The 13,485-nt window shown below is 60.7% G+C and overlaps 1 protein-coding gene across 3 annotated transcripts in view; it reads right to left on the bottom strand.

The window, feature by feature from the left end:
* RALGDS (ral guanine nucleotide dissociation stimulator) overlaps positions 1-13,281 on the bottom strand; it is a 42,902-nt gene extending 29,621 nt beyond the window's left edge. For 2 of the 3 annotated variants that reach the window (XM_072748260.1, XM_072748263.1), the window contains exon 1: positions 7,297-7,426. In XM_072748260.1, coding sequence (XP_072604361.1) covers positions 7,297-7,332 — 36 coding nt within the window. In that variant the 5' untranslated portion in view covers positions 7,333-7,426. Of the gene's footprint in view, positions 1-7,296; positions 7,427-13,191 lie in introns of those variants that run through there. The other variant, XM_072748261.1, reaches the window with a different exon arrangement.
* Positions 13,282-13,485: the final 204 nt, after the last annotated feature.

The raw sequence follows: 13,485 nt of genomic DNA, 5'->3' as shown, positions 1-13,485 counted from the left end.
GCGACTGGGCTCTGAATCAGCCTGCTCTGAGACCCTGGGCCACTGGCCTAACATTACTTACTGATTCAGTTTCCTCATCTGTAAAATAGGCACAAGGGTGCCTGGGGATTCGGCAAGAGCTCAGCAGGGGCCTGGCTGGTGGCTGGCACCCAAGGGATGTGCAGTCTGATCATTCCCGCAGTCACAAGCCTGCTCTAGTGCCTGGCACATAATAAACACTCAAGGGATGTTGGTGGCTACTGTTGCTGGGCTCCATGTCCAAGAACAAGCTCCAAATGGCAATCTGAGGCCTGTCCAGTGCTAGCATGGGCCCTGCAACTGGGTCCCAGTGGTTAACTCATAAATGTTTGTCTACAAGGCTGCAAGGCAGCCCTGGCCCCCAGGAAAGGGGGGTCCAAGTGGGCCGGCAGAGGCGCCAGGTCAGGTCCGCTGCTCCACAGCAGGCACTGCCCCACCCCTAAGGCCAAGGCCAGTAGAGCGCCAAGGAGGGAGATAGCCCGGGAGCACGCAGGCTGTTCACAACCTCAGCCATTCAGCCCTGGGCTGTAGCTTCCCGGCTGTGGGACCTCGGGCACTGCTTGATGCAGTCTGGCTGCCCTCTGTGTGTGCCAGCGAGCTTTGAGGGGCATTAGATGAAATAAGGGGCTGGGAGGGCCTTTCCTGAGGCTTGGCCTCCTCATCTCTAGGTGGGTCTCCGGCCTCAGTGCTGTGGGAGGGGTCAGTGGATGGGAAAGTAATTCCAACTGGGTGAGTCCGTTTGGGGGTGGGGGAGAGCTTTAAGAGGTCCATGGAGGAAGCCTGCGTTATGGGTGGGGTGGTGTAGGGAGCCCAGCAGGTGTATCTGTGCATTAATGCCTCTGATTCCATAAGCATTTATTGAGCGCTTCCCAGGTACCAGGCTCCTTGCAAAGCACCACATCTCTTTCTGTAGCTCTCCAGTGTCAAACAAGGCTCTGTGCTCTTCTCCAGAGATTCTCCCAGCCGGCCACACCTGTTACCCTGCCCTTCCCCCACGCCAGCCTTCCAACACAGGTCAGCCTAGCCTGAGGACCCAGCCTGGATCTATTTCTTTGGGAGCCAGGCCACCAGGGCAGGGCTTACCAGGAAGGCCCAGGCGGCAGGAGACCAGCTGCCAGCAAGAAAAGCGGGAGCCCTGAGGAGGCGGGGCGTGTCCACCCCTCCTCCCAGCCAAGAGGGGGAGAGCAGAGGCGCCTTTGTTCCCTGCCAGTCTGGTGTCACCACATGGTGCACCGCATCACTGTCACTGCCTGGGACGAAAGGCCAGCCACAGAGAGCCAGGGCTCTGGGGGCTGGGGACTGTTAGGGGCATTCCACCTGCACTCCTACCACGTTGCCACCTTCTGGGGCTGGGCCCACTGAAGACAGAAGCACCCACAAATGTTTCTCATGCACCCACTGTGCACAGAGCTCTGTGTGGGCTCTGCATCGGGGAACCTTCACACCATCGCTAAGATGCTTGTCCCAGGATGCGAGGTCTTGTGACCTGCCCAGTCCTCAGCCCTGCCCACTATACCAGATGGCCCTAGGATAATGCACCTGGCCAGCCACACACAAGCCCAGACATAGCAAAACCCCACTTCGGAACATACATGCATGCACAGGCATGCTGCTGCTCCCCGCCACCCAGACCCAAGCTGTTTGGCAGGGGAGGGATTCCTGGGTGGGCCTGATGCATTCCACATCTGGGGGGTTCCTCTCACCCTTTGTGGGCTCCTGGGGGCAGGCCCTAGTGAGTGCAAAGCACATTGTTTATAAACACTGCATGGCTGTCGCTAGGAGCTGTGACTCAGAGCCAGAGTAGTGACTCTTTTCGAAGCTGTTTACCCGGCACAACATCCTGTCCAGGAAGCAGATAGGAGAGGCCTGGCTGGCTCCAGCTCCTCTTTCCTGCAGCCTCCTGACCTGACTTGTGGTCCCGCCGGAGGAGGCGTGTGACAGCCCAGCTCCCTCTTCCCCTCATCTCTGGGGACCTATGGCCCCTCATCACAAAGTCACTGCCAGCCTGGCTGTGATAGGTCAGGTGACACTACAGCCTTGCATATGAGAGAGACCAGCCCTTAGAGCTGGGAAAAGGGCTCAGAAGCAGGGTGCATCTACTCTGGCTCCCCTTCCTCCTCAGCTACTGAGAGGCCCAGGACCCAGTGCACTGCAAACACCTACTGCCCTGCAGCCAAAGGCAAAAGCATGCCCATGCCTAGAAGCCCAGGAGGCAAAAGTGGCTCCTGACCCCCTCTTGGCCCCCGGAGCCCAGCCTGGCTCTGCCTTTGGCACTCCTTGATGGGGGCAAAGCACTTTTCCACGCAGCATCTGTCAGACAGATGTAGCCCTAGTGATCACCTCTGCTGTAAAACTGAGAAGACCAAGGCCCAGTGAGAGCAAACCACTTGCCCAAGGATGTACAGTGGGTCAGTTTCAAGGCCAGGTGCACACCTTGGCCTTTTGGCCCCTAATGCAGCTCAATGTCCTCCACTCTGCCCCGGGTTAAAGATCACACGTGGATTTGTTCCTGGCAGCACAGGTGGGCTTGGGGCTGCCGGGTCCCTGCCAGCAGGGTGGGTGGTCTGCGCCCCGTATGAGGCCCAGCTTGGGATTCCAACTTGGATTCCCCCTGGAACTCTGCCCCCCTAATACAGGGTCTAAGCTGGAGTCGGGGACCTCCCCCGCCTCAACATTTCTACCATTCACTGATGTGCCAGTATAGATATGATTTGAGTTCACGATGCGTGAGGCAGAAGTACAGGTGATCTCAGGGACAGGAGCTTAGGGACCCATCAAACTCACCCAGTCATACAGCAGTCTGGCTTAGAGGCTGGTGCTCTCGGCTGCTCTCAGCTCTTTACCTTAAGGGCAGAAGGTGATTCTATCCTCGCAGTGCCCCTCTGTGGGCAGGGGACCTCTGCTTTCATAGAAGGGCTGAGAGGGGCCAGAGGAAAGCAATGAGGAGACCCGGACACCCCTCAGATGGTGGAGCCACAAGAAACACCTGCCAGGAGAGCTGGCATGGAGAAAGGTAAGGAGGGGCTAGTTATTTTGGCAGCTGAGGCTTGGCCCTCCTCCAGGCAGAACAGTAACCCAGCGGTAGGTCGGTGGGCTGCTCCAGCTGCTGATTCACCCACCGCCCAGGGCTCCCCTCTGCTGGCTGCCCGCTGGCCAGCCCTTTCTTACGAGCCCACTGAGTCACACAGGTTGCCAAGAAGCTGAGGATCCGAGAATTGAGGCCCTGCCCCAGCTGCTCTGACTTGGCTCCACACCCAGCAGGATCCAGCAGGGCCAGGGGCACCACCAGCCCCCCTCCCACGGCAGTCGCAGTGGAGGACAGCTCCCTGCCCCTTTGGGCCTGATCTCAACAAGGAGCCTAACATCTAACCTTCAGGATTAGAGCTGGGGCTCTGGGTAGCCAGAGCCCAGGTTCAACCCCCCCCCATCCTGCTGTTTGCTGACCCTTCTCCTGGCTTACACATGGGGGTGGCCTCTGCCTCCAAAAGATTGAAATATTGGATGGAAGAGCTGAGAATAGGACCCGGCATAGGCCACATGTTCAAAAAAACATTACCCTGAAGTAGCCTAGGATGTTCTGAGTCAGGAATAGCTGATACTTAGTAAAATGCAATAGAAAGTCCTCCCGGCAAAGTCAAACTGCCACAAAACAGTTTCAATTTATCCCACATCCCTGAGGACCAGTAGTAGTCTGTGGCACACCATCGCACGGCATGGCAGCCCCAGGGCACAACCAGAGCATCTGTGCTCAGCGCCCCCAAGAGTGACTGAGCCCTTGCTCAGGGTCAGGCTGGGTGCAAGTGCCGGTGTTACACCAGGGAGCAAGACAGGCCCAAGTTGCCTCTGGTCCTGGGGTATAAGAAGTAAGATGTATGTTGGAAGGTGAGTATGTCACAGAAGAAAAAACAGAATTGGGTAAAAGGGTTTGAACATTCTGGGCCATTTGATAGTGTGGGCGAGCTAGAAAGCACCATGCAGGGGTAGACTCTAGAAGGGGGTTAATGAAGCAATTCACAGAATGTGGGCTGGCTCTGTAAGCCCCTCTCCCACTGGGCTCTAAGCTCCCTGGGGGCAGCAGCCACATCTGTCCTGCTTACCCCTCATACCCAAGAGCCAGAATGATGCCTGGCCCATGACACATCCTCATAACTGCTAACGGGTAGGCGGATGACTATACCGCTCGCGTATGTACACGTACCCTCGTAGGAGCAGAAAGAGCGCTGGCTGTTCCCAGTGTGTTTTCAGTTCTTCCCTCTTTTTAAAAATTGGAAGGGGTGTAAGCTCCTTGAGAGCAGGCGGGGACTCTGTTCCCTGATGTATCGATGCCTGTAGCCAGTGCCTGGCTCTCAACAAATAGCCGGATGCCCAAGTAAATAACCTCGATGGTCCAGACAGTTCCTCCAGTGTCAAAGTTCCTGGATTTGGAAATATTCAGAGTTTGGGGCTAAAGAGTGGCTTGTGAAGAGATCACCAGGAAAGCTTCCTGGAGGAGGCAGCAAGGCTGGAGAGGAGCCCGAGGGATGGCAAGGAGGAAGGGCACAGGAAGGGCAAGGCCCTCTCTGCCAACCTGCTGTTCAAGTGCTTTCCAGAGAGGGAGGCTAGGAGCAGAGCCTGGAGGCAAGCCAGGCTTTCTGGGAAGCAGGAGCCAGGAGGTTCCCAGAAGCCAGCCTGCCGTGAGATTGTCAGGGTGGGGAGGCAGGCAGGCAGTTCGGCTCTGGTTCAACCTGGGTTTTTTTTTCTCCTTCTGAAATTCCTGGCACAATCATAGTTCTTGCGGAATGGGTCTCTGCTCATCGGGTAAGTAGAGGTTGCTGGGCTGTGGTCTGGCCTGTGTGAGAAGCCTGCCCCTGTAGTACAGGCAGGGCTGGCTGAGGTGGGGTGGGTAAGGGGGAGCCCAGCCCATAGTCAAGCCCCTGTGCCCGGCAGGGCCTGGTCACTTGGGGCTTCAGGACTGGGGGAGTTGGGACAAATGGGCCCTTGTGGTGAGGAGGCCACCCGCCGTGCCAGGGACACTGTGTGCCCGGTGCCACCACCCGCCCGCTGCCTACATGCAGGGGGCCCAGGGCCTGGGAAGCAGGGCTACCCTTTCAGAGGGGGACCTCCTGAGCTGCCCTAGCCTCTAGAAGGGAGCCGGGGCTGCAGCTGGCTGCCGGGAGGTGGCGGGGCTGGTGCCTGCCGTCCTCTTTCCTACAGTCTTTCTGCAAGGAAGTTTCCCTAGGCCGGAGGAGACAGGGAGGATGGGGGCAGGGTCTAGGGGCTGAGCAACGATTTCGGAGGCATAGCCTCTGTACCCCCACCCCCTGACCCTTTGCCAAGCCCATGACTTTGCTCCTTCCTTGGTTTCTCCTCCTTGGGCAAGGTCCCTGGGCCTCTCCCTTCTGCCTCCACCTGCTTCTACATGGGAGATGTGATGAAGAAGGCCCGGCACCAGTTGGATGCCCCTGCCAGGGACCCCTCCAAGGGCTGCACAGATCTCCACGCCACCATCAGGCACAGTGCTGAGCGCTTCAAAGCCTCCCCAACCTTGTGAGCTGTGCACACTTAATAACCCCCTTTCACAGACAAGCTACCTGCTATGGAGATGTTGAGGGGGCAGGGACATGCAGGCCTCCGCACGGTCACGACTTGGGCCAGGCGCTTTGAAAAAGCAAGGTGCAAACATGCGCACACCTATACACAACCACCGCTGGCACAGGAACACATGTGTGCACTCTCATGCCATATGTGCATGACTTCCCCCACCCCCATGCTGTAATCAGCCATGTGTTTCCACTCGCAGCACACGACTCCCTTCACATGCAGGCTCACTCGGCCACCGCTGGGCTCATCATGCACACCGGTGGCACAAGACGACGCACGTGGTCACATATTCACTCAAAAGTGCACGGTCACCCAAAGGCTGCCCTGCGTCCCCAGACCCAGTGCGCATGCTCCCTCAGGGCCCGCCCCGTGCCTGCTTCTGGCAGGGCTGGTGAGAAGGGAAGGAGAAGGATGCATGTGCTTTGTGCAAGGATTTCCTGACCCCACATGGCTGTAAAGGAAACTCCTTGACATACTTCAGATTTGCAATCCTCTGGTGCGGGGGGGGGGGCGGGGGGCAGGCAGGTGACACTGCCAGCCCAGCCCTCCCATGATGGGCACTGCCTGCTTACCCTCAACTCACCTCGCTGTGGAGCCCACGACTGTCCCCTGTCCAGTGCCTCAGGCCAGGTGGACCGCCTCACCCTTCCACTTCAACCCTGAGCAAGTAGAGGGCCAAAGGGCACCCCCAGGCAACTTCCTGGGTAGTATACACCCAGCACACCCTAGAACTCTGGCCTCGGGGAGGAAGGCGATCCAGGTGGGGCTCGCCTTCAGGTGTGGCCTGGCAATCTACTCAGCTTCTCTGGTCCCCCATGTCCCCTCCTAGAAAAACATATGGGTTCAGCTCAGGGCCAGCCCCCAGCTCCCCAAGGGCACTCGACACTGCCTGCCTTCACAGCTGGTGGACCACACCACCATCTGCCTTCCTTGGAGGGGAACAGACATTTCCTGCCACCTGCAGAGGGCTTGCAGGTGAAGGTCCCAGGTACTCCAGGAACGGTTCACACACCTTGACATCCATGAGTCCACAGGTGAGGCAGCCAAGGCAGAGGAGTTGAAGTAACTACCTGTCTGGCATTCTGTGAGTCTAAGCCAGCGCTCCCACCTGGCCTTCCCAGACTTCTCTCTCCCCCTTGACCTCAAGACAGCCTTGACCTCCTGCGTGTTGGGCGCTGTTCAGGACTGGGCTCCTCGTCCCCCGCCCCCACCCCCAGCCCAGCCCAGCCAGGTGCAGTGGGTGGAGCAAGAATCTGGCAGATTCAATTTAGGTGGAGGCAGCTCCAGGGCTTCAACATCTGGTCCTCCCCACGCATCCTTGCCCTCCCAGTTTTGACCTGCACCTTTACAGGTAAAGGACCTCCTGGAACGGAGGCCTGCACTCCACAGGGTCCCAAGGGGGCAGGGGCTAGGCTTCCGGACTCAGCCCCTCACCGGCCAGGGCCACGCCCTCCCCACCGCAGCGCGCGCGCAGGTCAGGTGGGCATGGGCACACCTGGAACCGCGGACGGTGTGCCTTCCCCGGGGGAACCCATTCCGGATCCCTACCCAGAAAGGCGGAAGAACCGCGTGCCCTCCAGCCCCGGGGTGGATCCCGCTCTCTCAGGCCTGGGAGGTGGTGCCGCGCTCTCCCGCAGGCTAGCGCCGCCGCCGCGTGGCCCTGCCCCCACCCCCGGCGCCCGCGGGGCTGGGGCTCACCTCGTCCGCCCGCACGCTCGGCGGGACCACCAGCATGAACGCGGACAGGGGCTGCACCCCGCCTGGGGCCCAGGGCAGCAGCGCGCCGCCTGCGGTCGCCGCGCGCCCCGCCCCGCTCCGGGCACTGCCGTCGCCACCGCCACCCACCGGGCCCGGGCCATTGTCTGCGCCGCCCTCGCCCCGCCCCTCCTCCCGCCGCGCACGAGTGAGGGGCGGCCGGGCAGCGTGGGCAGGGGCGCGGCGCCCAAGCCACCGGGCCGGAGCCGCCGCCCCCAAACCCAACCCGCCAGCGGGGCACAATGCCACCCAAGCCTCCTCCCCACGCCGAGGTGGGCACGCCCCCTCCCCTTTTGACAGATGGGGCCTGGGGGGCCCAGAGGGTGGGGTGATGGCCCAAGATCAGAGTGAGTGAATGGTCAAGGTCAGACTGGAATCCCGCCTCCCGGACCGGTGAGGGGGGGTGACCCCCAAGGTCACCAAGACCACCCATCCCTGCCCTCCCCAGAGAGAACACCTGAGGGTTCCTGGGCCTCACACCCTTCCCAGCTCCAAAATCCACTCCTTAGGGCGGTCTGGACCCCAAAGGCCCCCTGTCCTTCATTCCAAGGCAAGGCAGGGGGCTCTGGGGCCTTGCTCCCACCCTGTGGATACAACACTGCTGGGTACAGGGTCAGAGCCCACAAACGGAAGCAGGCCCTAGCAGCCCACAGGGCTGGATGTCCTTCTGTCTCTGGGTTTTGCTCACAACTGGAGAACAGCAAGGCTCAGGGTGGTTCAGCACTCATTCTAGGCCACTTGGTCATACACATTGCGCTGGTGTCCATCTCTGAAGCCAATGGCCTTCGCTGTGAGGCTGCCTGCCTCCCCCAGTACCCAGGTGCAGAGCAGGCCAGCGGAGGAGCAAACACAGAGGCTGGTCTGCTCCTGGCCCCTCACCTTCCCTCCCCAAAGCCCCAGTGGGTGATTCCCAGGGCAGTGTTCATGCCCCGAATGGTGAACACATCGGTACTGGGGAAGATGGGGCCACATATGGGGAAACTGAGGCCGGCGACATGCCAAAGTCACAGAGCTAGTCAGTTTCAGCTGGCTGGTACCAGAACCACAGTCCCCCATTCCACACCTTGCCCTGCCCCCACTGCCCCCAGGCCCGGGTCACCGGTGGCTGCAGGGGGTGCAAAGTCCAGGGCACCAGGCCTAGCTCCCTTCACCCTGGCTGGCACCCAGCCCCATCTCCAGTGCCCTCTGACCTGACATTTTCTGATGTTGTGCCACCATCAACTGTCACTCAGGTATCCAGGAAATAGCTTCTGTTGCTAGGGGGATAGCCTGACACAGATGGCTGGCTGGCAGGGTGGAGCCACGGGGAGGGAGGGGCAGACTGGGGTTTCCCTCAGAAAGGATCTAGGGTGGGGATGCTGGGGGTGGGGTGAAGGGGGGATCAGACTGCACAGCTATTGGGTCCACACAGGGGCCCCTGGAAAGCCCCAGTCCCAAGCCTTCCTGCAGGCAAGTATTTTGGGGGCCTGTAGTTGCCAAGCAACTGCTACAGGTTACCATGGGAACTCCCCCTCCTTCCCGGGCTTGTCATTTCTAAGGGGATGCCCTCTCTTTTCCACCTCCTCACTCTGACTTGGCCGCCCTGGGAGGAGATCCCTAGGTCCCATAAGCTCACTCCCCAGCCCCCAGGGAGATGTGCTCTGCAGTGACCCTAAGTGAAGACTGAGCATCAAAAGCCCAGAACTCTGAGAAAATGCAGAGCTCAGAGCCCAAGGCCTTCATTAGAGTGGGGAGAGGACGAAGGGGCTCATTAGCTCTGTTTACGTCTCCTTCTGGCTGTTAACCATCACCTTGGGGCCTGCCCAGCCCTGACTTTGGAAGCTCACTGCAATCACAAGGAATTTGGTGCCAGCACCTGTGCCCTGCCCCTCCCGGGCATGTCTGCACACAGGGACGTGTCCCCACCAGCCCTGCCACCACCCAGCTGGGGAGTCCATTCACCTTTCAGGGCCTCAGTCTCCCCTTCTGTGTATGAAGACGGCAGAGGTACCTATGTTGTGGCTACCGTGAGACATTGCAGCCTAAGGCCAGGCGTGGGGAAGGCACCACTCCAGCAGGAGTGTGGGAGGGTCTGGGGGTTCCTCCGCAGAGCCCAGCCCATGGCTGGTGTGTGCCGATGGCAGACTGGCCACGACCCCAGGTCCCCAGGGTCCTGGCTGGATGCCTTCTCCTAGGATCTACTATCTGTCCTCCACCCCCATTCCTCTATTTCCTCTCCACGGCCTCACCTTCTCAGATTGGAGCCAAGGCGAGGCCCCTGGGAAGTGAGTATCCGTTGTGAGTGACCCACTGTCCAGGGCTCGCGGCTGCAACCTCGTGGGACCGAGGAGCACCCAATTCGCCTCACTTCTGGGGCCAACAGCATGGGCATTCTGCTTCATTTCATTGATGCCCCTTGGAGCCTACTGTCCCTGGGGAACCCAGGACCGGACCTGTTCCTCAGCCCCTCTGGCCGGTCTGAGGACAGTGCAGAACCCCACCAGGTGAGCAGCTGGGCAGCACTGCCCTTCCTTGGGCAGGGTCTCTGGGGACAGGAACCCCTCAGGTCTGGACAGCCCACCCATCCAGATGGCTGCCTTCCCTGTGCCCCTCAGACCCAGCCACCCTGCCTGGCAGCAACAGGTGAGCTGCCAGAAACCACAGAGGGTAACCTGAGCTGCCCTGGGAGGAGCCCAGGGCCTTGGAAATGGCTGAGAAGGGCCAGCTCAGCTTGCAAGTGAAGAAGGAAACACCAGCTCCTGACCTCGGGAGGCCTGGCCCTGCTAGGTTCCCTGGTGCGCCGTCCTGGGCGCCACTGAGTCACTACCCCTTGGCCCCACCTTGTTTCCCTCCCGGTGTGTGTCACCCCTGAAATGATGGTGCTCCCGGTGCGTTTATAGTTGACTGCTGTCTCCTGGAAACTGGAAGGTGAGACCTTTGTCTACCCAACTGGTGCTCAGAGCCGGGGTGGGGACACGTGAGGGGGTCACAGCGCCACCTGCTGTTCCTGATAGCACACCCTCAGAGGGCACTCACAACACAACCTGGCCACGGATGGGTCCTCGAGACCTCCCCAGACCCCCAACGGCTCCCCCCAGCCCCCTGGGCACCTGGGTACCTAGCCTTTGGGGGAGGAATTACACCAGTGCTCCCGTTGTGGGTTGAACTGGGTCCCCAGAAAGCATGTTGAAGTCCTAACCCTGCACCTGTGAGTAAACCTTACTTGGAAATAGCATTTTTGCAGATGTCATCAGGTTAAGATGAGAACACACAGGACGAGGTGTGTTTTTATAATGACTGGTGTCCCCATAAACACGGGAAACCTGGACACGGACACACAGAGGAGGCCGTAGTGAGGACAGAATCAGAGTTGGGAGCAATGTGCCTGAGTTGAGGAACGCTACGAGTGGCTGGCACCACCAGAGGTTGGAAGAGGTAGGAAAGATCCTCTCCTAAGAGCTTGCAGAGAGATCGCAGAACTGCCAACACCTGATGTTGGACTTCTGGCCTTCAGAACTGATGGAGAATAAATTTCTTTTGCTTTGAGCCACCCAATTTGTGGCACTTTGTTACAGCATGAACAAAAACTGAACACAACCCCTCCTCCAGTACCAACCCCGACCTCAGCCACCCTGGCCAGGTGCAGCCAAGCCAGTGTTTTAGGCAGAGCCCCAGGAACCTGATGGCGACGCAGGAGGTGACCTAGGGCAGTGAGGACGGGGAGCATGCGAGCACACAGTAGATATAGGCTCCAATTATCATCCTCATCGTCAGCCTCCCTCCCTCGAACCAAGGCTGACCACAGGACACTTCTTTCTGGAGTATCTCTCTGCACCCACTCCTTGCCCAGATGAATCCTGCCAATAGCAGTGCATGCTCTTGGAGACAGACCCTGCCCTAGTCGAGCCTGGGTGGAGGCTGCAGCCTCCTGAGCGGATCTGGAGGCAGAGGCTCCCAGCTGAGCTGAGCCAGAATTCTGGTACAGGAACCAGGATATGGTCCAAGGAAGGCGAATGTGTCCCATGGCACATACAGCTAGTACATCCTTCCAGGCTGGGGTCTGGCCCTGTCCTCCTCCCTCCAGAGCTGTCTCCAGATCTCTCTTAGCTCCTCTCTGGCCAAATCCTCTCTGCCTCCGAGGCTCTGCAGCTTTGCCTTTCCCCGAAGCACACTGCTTGCAGACGTGTGCAGGACTGGTTCCTTTTGTTCTTCTGCTCCCAGCATCAGGGTCACCCTGGAGGTCTGTAAGACCCCAGCCAGGGGTTCCTGCCCACCCTCCTTCACCCTGCCTCACTTCCCTACAGCGCTTGCTCTTCCCTTTCACCTGGATAGGCTCTTGTGCTTTGGCCCGTCTCCCCTTCTGGGCTGTGAGCTCCAGCAGGACAGGAGTGAGGAGGACCTCTCCGCACCACCCCCAGAGCTCACACAGCCCCTGCTCAGGGTGAGTGTGAGAGGCACAGTAGCTGAGCGGGTCCATGAGAGAGTCTCAGAGCCCCCTCCTGCCTCTGAACAGCTCACATCATGGACATGGAGGCTAACAGTCAGAGGTGCCTGTTGGGCTGGGGGCAGGGGATGCCCAGAATGACCCCTGGGTGTCCCTTCCCTGCTCCGATGGCTTCACTGAGCACAGTGGGTACAGCCTGCCCCCTCGTGGTCAGCCTCAGCATGGCAGCCCCAGCAGGAAAACCAGAAAACAAAACACACACCTTTGTTTGGGTGTAGCCAAGGCAGCGGCTCTCCCTGGCCCTAGAAGGTAAAGGAGCAGGATCTGTGGGCTCCAGGGTGGGTGTGAGAAGCCTCAGAGGCCTCCGTTGTCCCTGCTTCCCTCTCCTGTCCTGGTGCTTGGTGCATTCACCAGACCTCCTCACCCTGGCCAGAGCCCTGACTCTGGGACCTCTTCCCAGTGGGGACCCCCAAGGCCACCATAAGAAGGATCTTGACCTTGGCCCCAGCCCAGGGGTCCAGTGCTCTGCCATGCTCTGCATACCCAGCTCCTCATTCCCCTCAAGCCCCCAGGCTGCCCTCTGCTCAGAAGGACCTCCAGGCAGTCCCAAGCATGTTCCCTGGACTGGGAGCGGAGTAAGTCAGGGATGGAGATCCAGGGCCAAGATATTCTTCCACGAGCCTGTAGGACCCTAGGGGCCCTGCTCTATGCAGCCCAACTTACAGAGGAGTAAGCTGAGGCCTGTCTTGTAGCCCCTCCACCTAGGCGGGTGTCTCTTCCTAGTCTAGGTGCCCAGGATGGTGTGCCAGGACCCCAGAGCCTGTCCTCTCCAGGTGCCCTAGGCAAGTGTCCAGCCAGGCAGCCCCCTGGGCACCCTGCGGAGCCCCGGTCATCAGCCGGGCATGTCTCCCCTTGCCACGTATGAGCCCTGGACATTCTCCCAGGAGACTGGATGCCCCCGCCCCATGGCTGCCTCCAATCCCTTTCTTCTTTCCCTCTTGTCACCTCCGCAGTGTCCACTCCTCCTCTGACCCCATCCCATGGCCCCCATCTGTGAAGTCAGTGTGTGTATGTACCTGTGGGCGCGTGGGGATGTGCAGGGGGGATGTCCTCCCAGATGGGGGGGGAAGGGGTCCCCAGGATTCCCACTGGAAACCCATGGGAGGGGCGAGCCCTGGCCTGGGAGACCAGAACCTCTCCTTCTCTGGACTCGGCGCACCTCGCGCGCCCCGGGCCAATGCCCGCCTCTCCTGGCCTCAGTTTCCCAGTTGTACCAGGAGGGGCTGGACGCGGAACTGCGTAAGCGCGCGCTGAGCGCGGCCCGGCGCCGACTCCCCCGCGGCTGGGTGCGGGCCGGCCGCGCGGTCCTCCGCCACCCCCGCGGGCGGGAGCGCGGCCGCGGCCGGGGCACTCACCTGGCAATCTACCATCATCCTCAGCCCCGGCAGCGCATCGCCGGCCCCAGGGCGGGGCCCGGGGCTCGCAGAGGCCGCTCGCCTCGGCCCGCGCGCGGCGCAGGGGGGCGCCCGGCTGCGGGGCTCATGGCGCGGCCTCCCGTCCCCGCCGGGCCCGCAGCTCCGCCACCGCCGCCGCGCGCGCCGCTCCCATTGTCTGCGCCGCGCCGCGCCGCCGGCCGCTCGGGCCTCGCCGCTCGGTTCCGCCCGGGCTCCCGGGCTCCGGCCGGGTGGGCGGGGACAGCCGAGGCCCCG

This window comes from Vulpes vulpes, chromosome 2 (assembly GCF_048418805.1).
Source record: "Vulpes vulpes isolate BD-2025 chromosome 2, VulVul3, whole genome shotgun sequence".
Lineage (NCBI taxonomy): Eukaryota > Metazoa > Chordata > Mammalia > Carnivora > Canidae > Vulpes > Vulpes vulpes.
The sequence above is the reverse complement of the archived record's forward strand: the minus strand, read 5'-3'. Positions and strand labels throughout refer to the sequence as shown.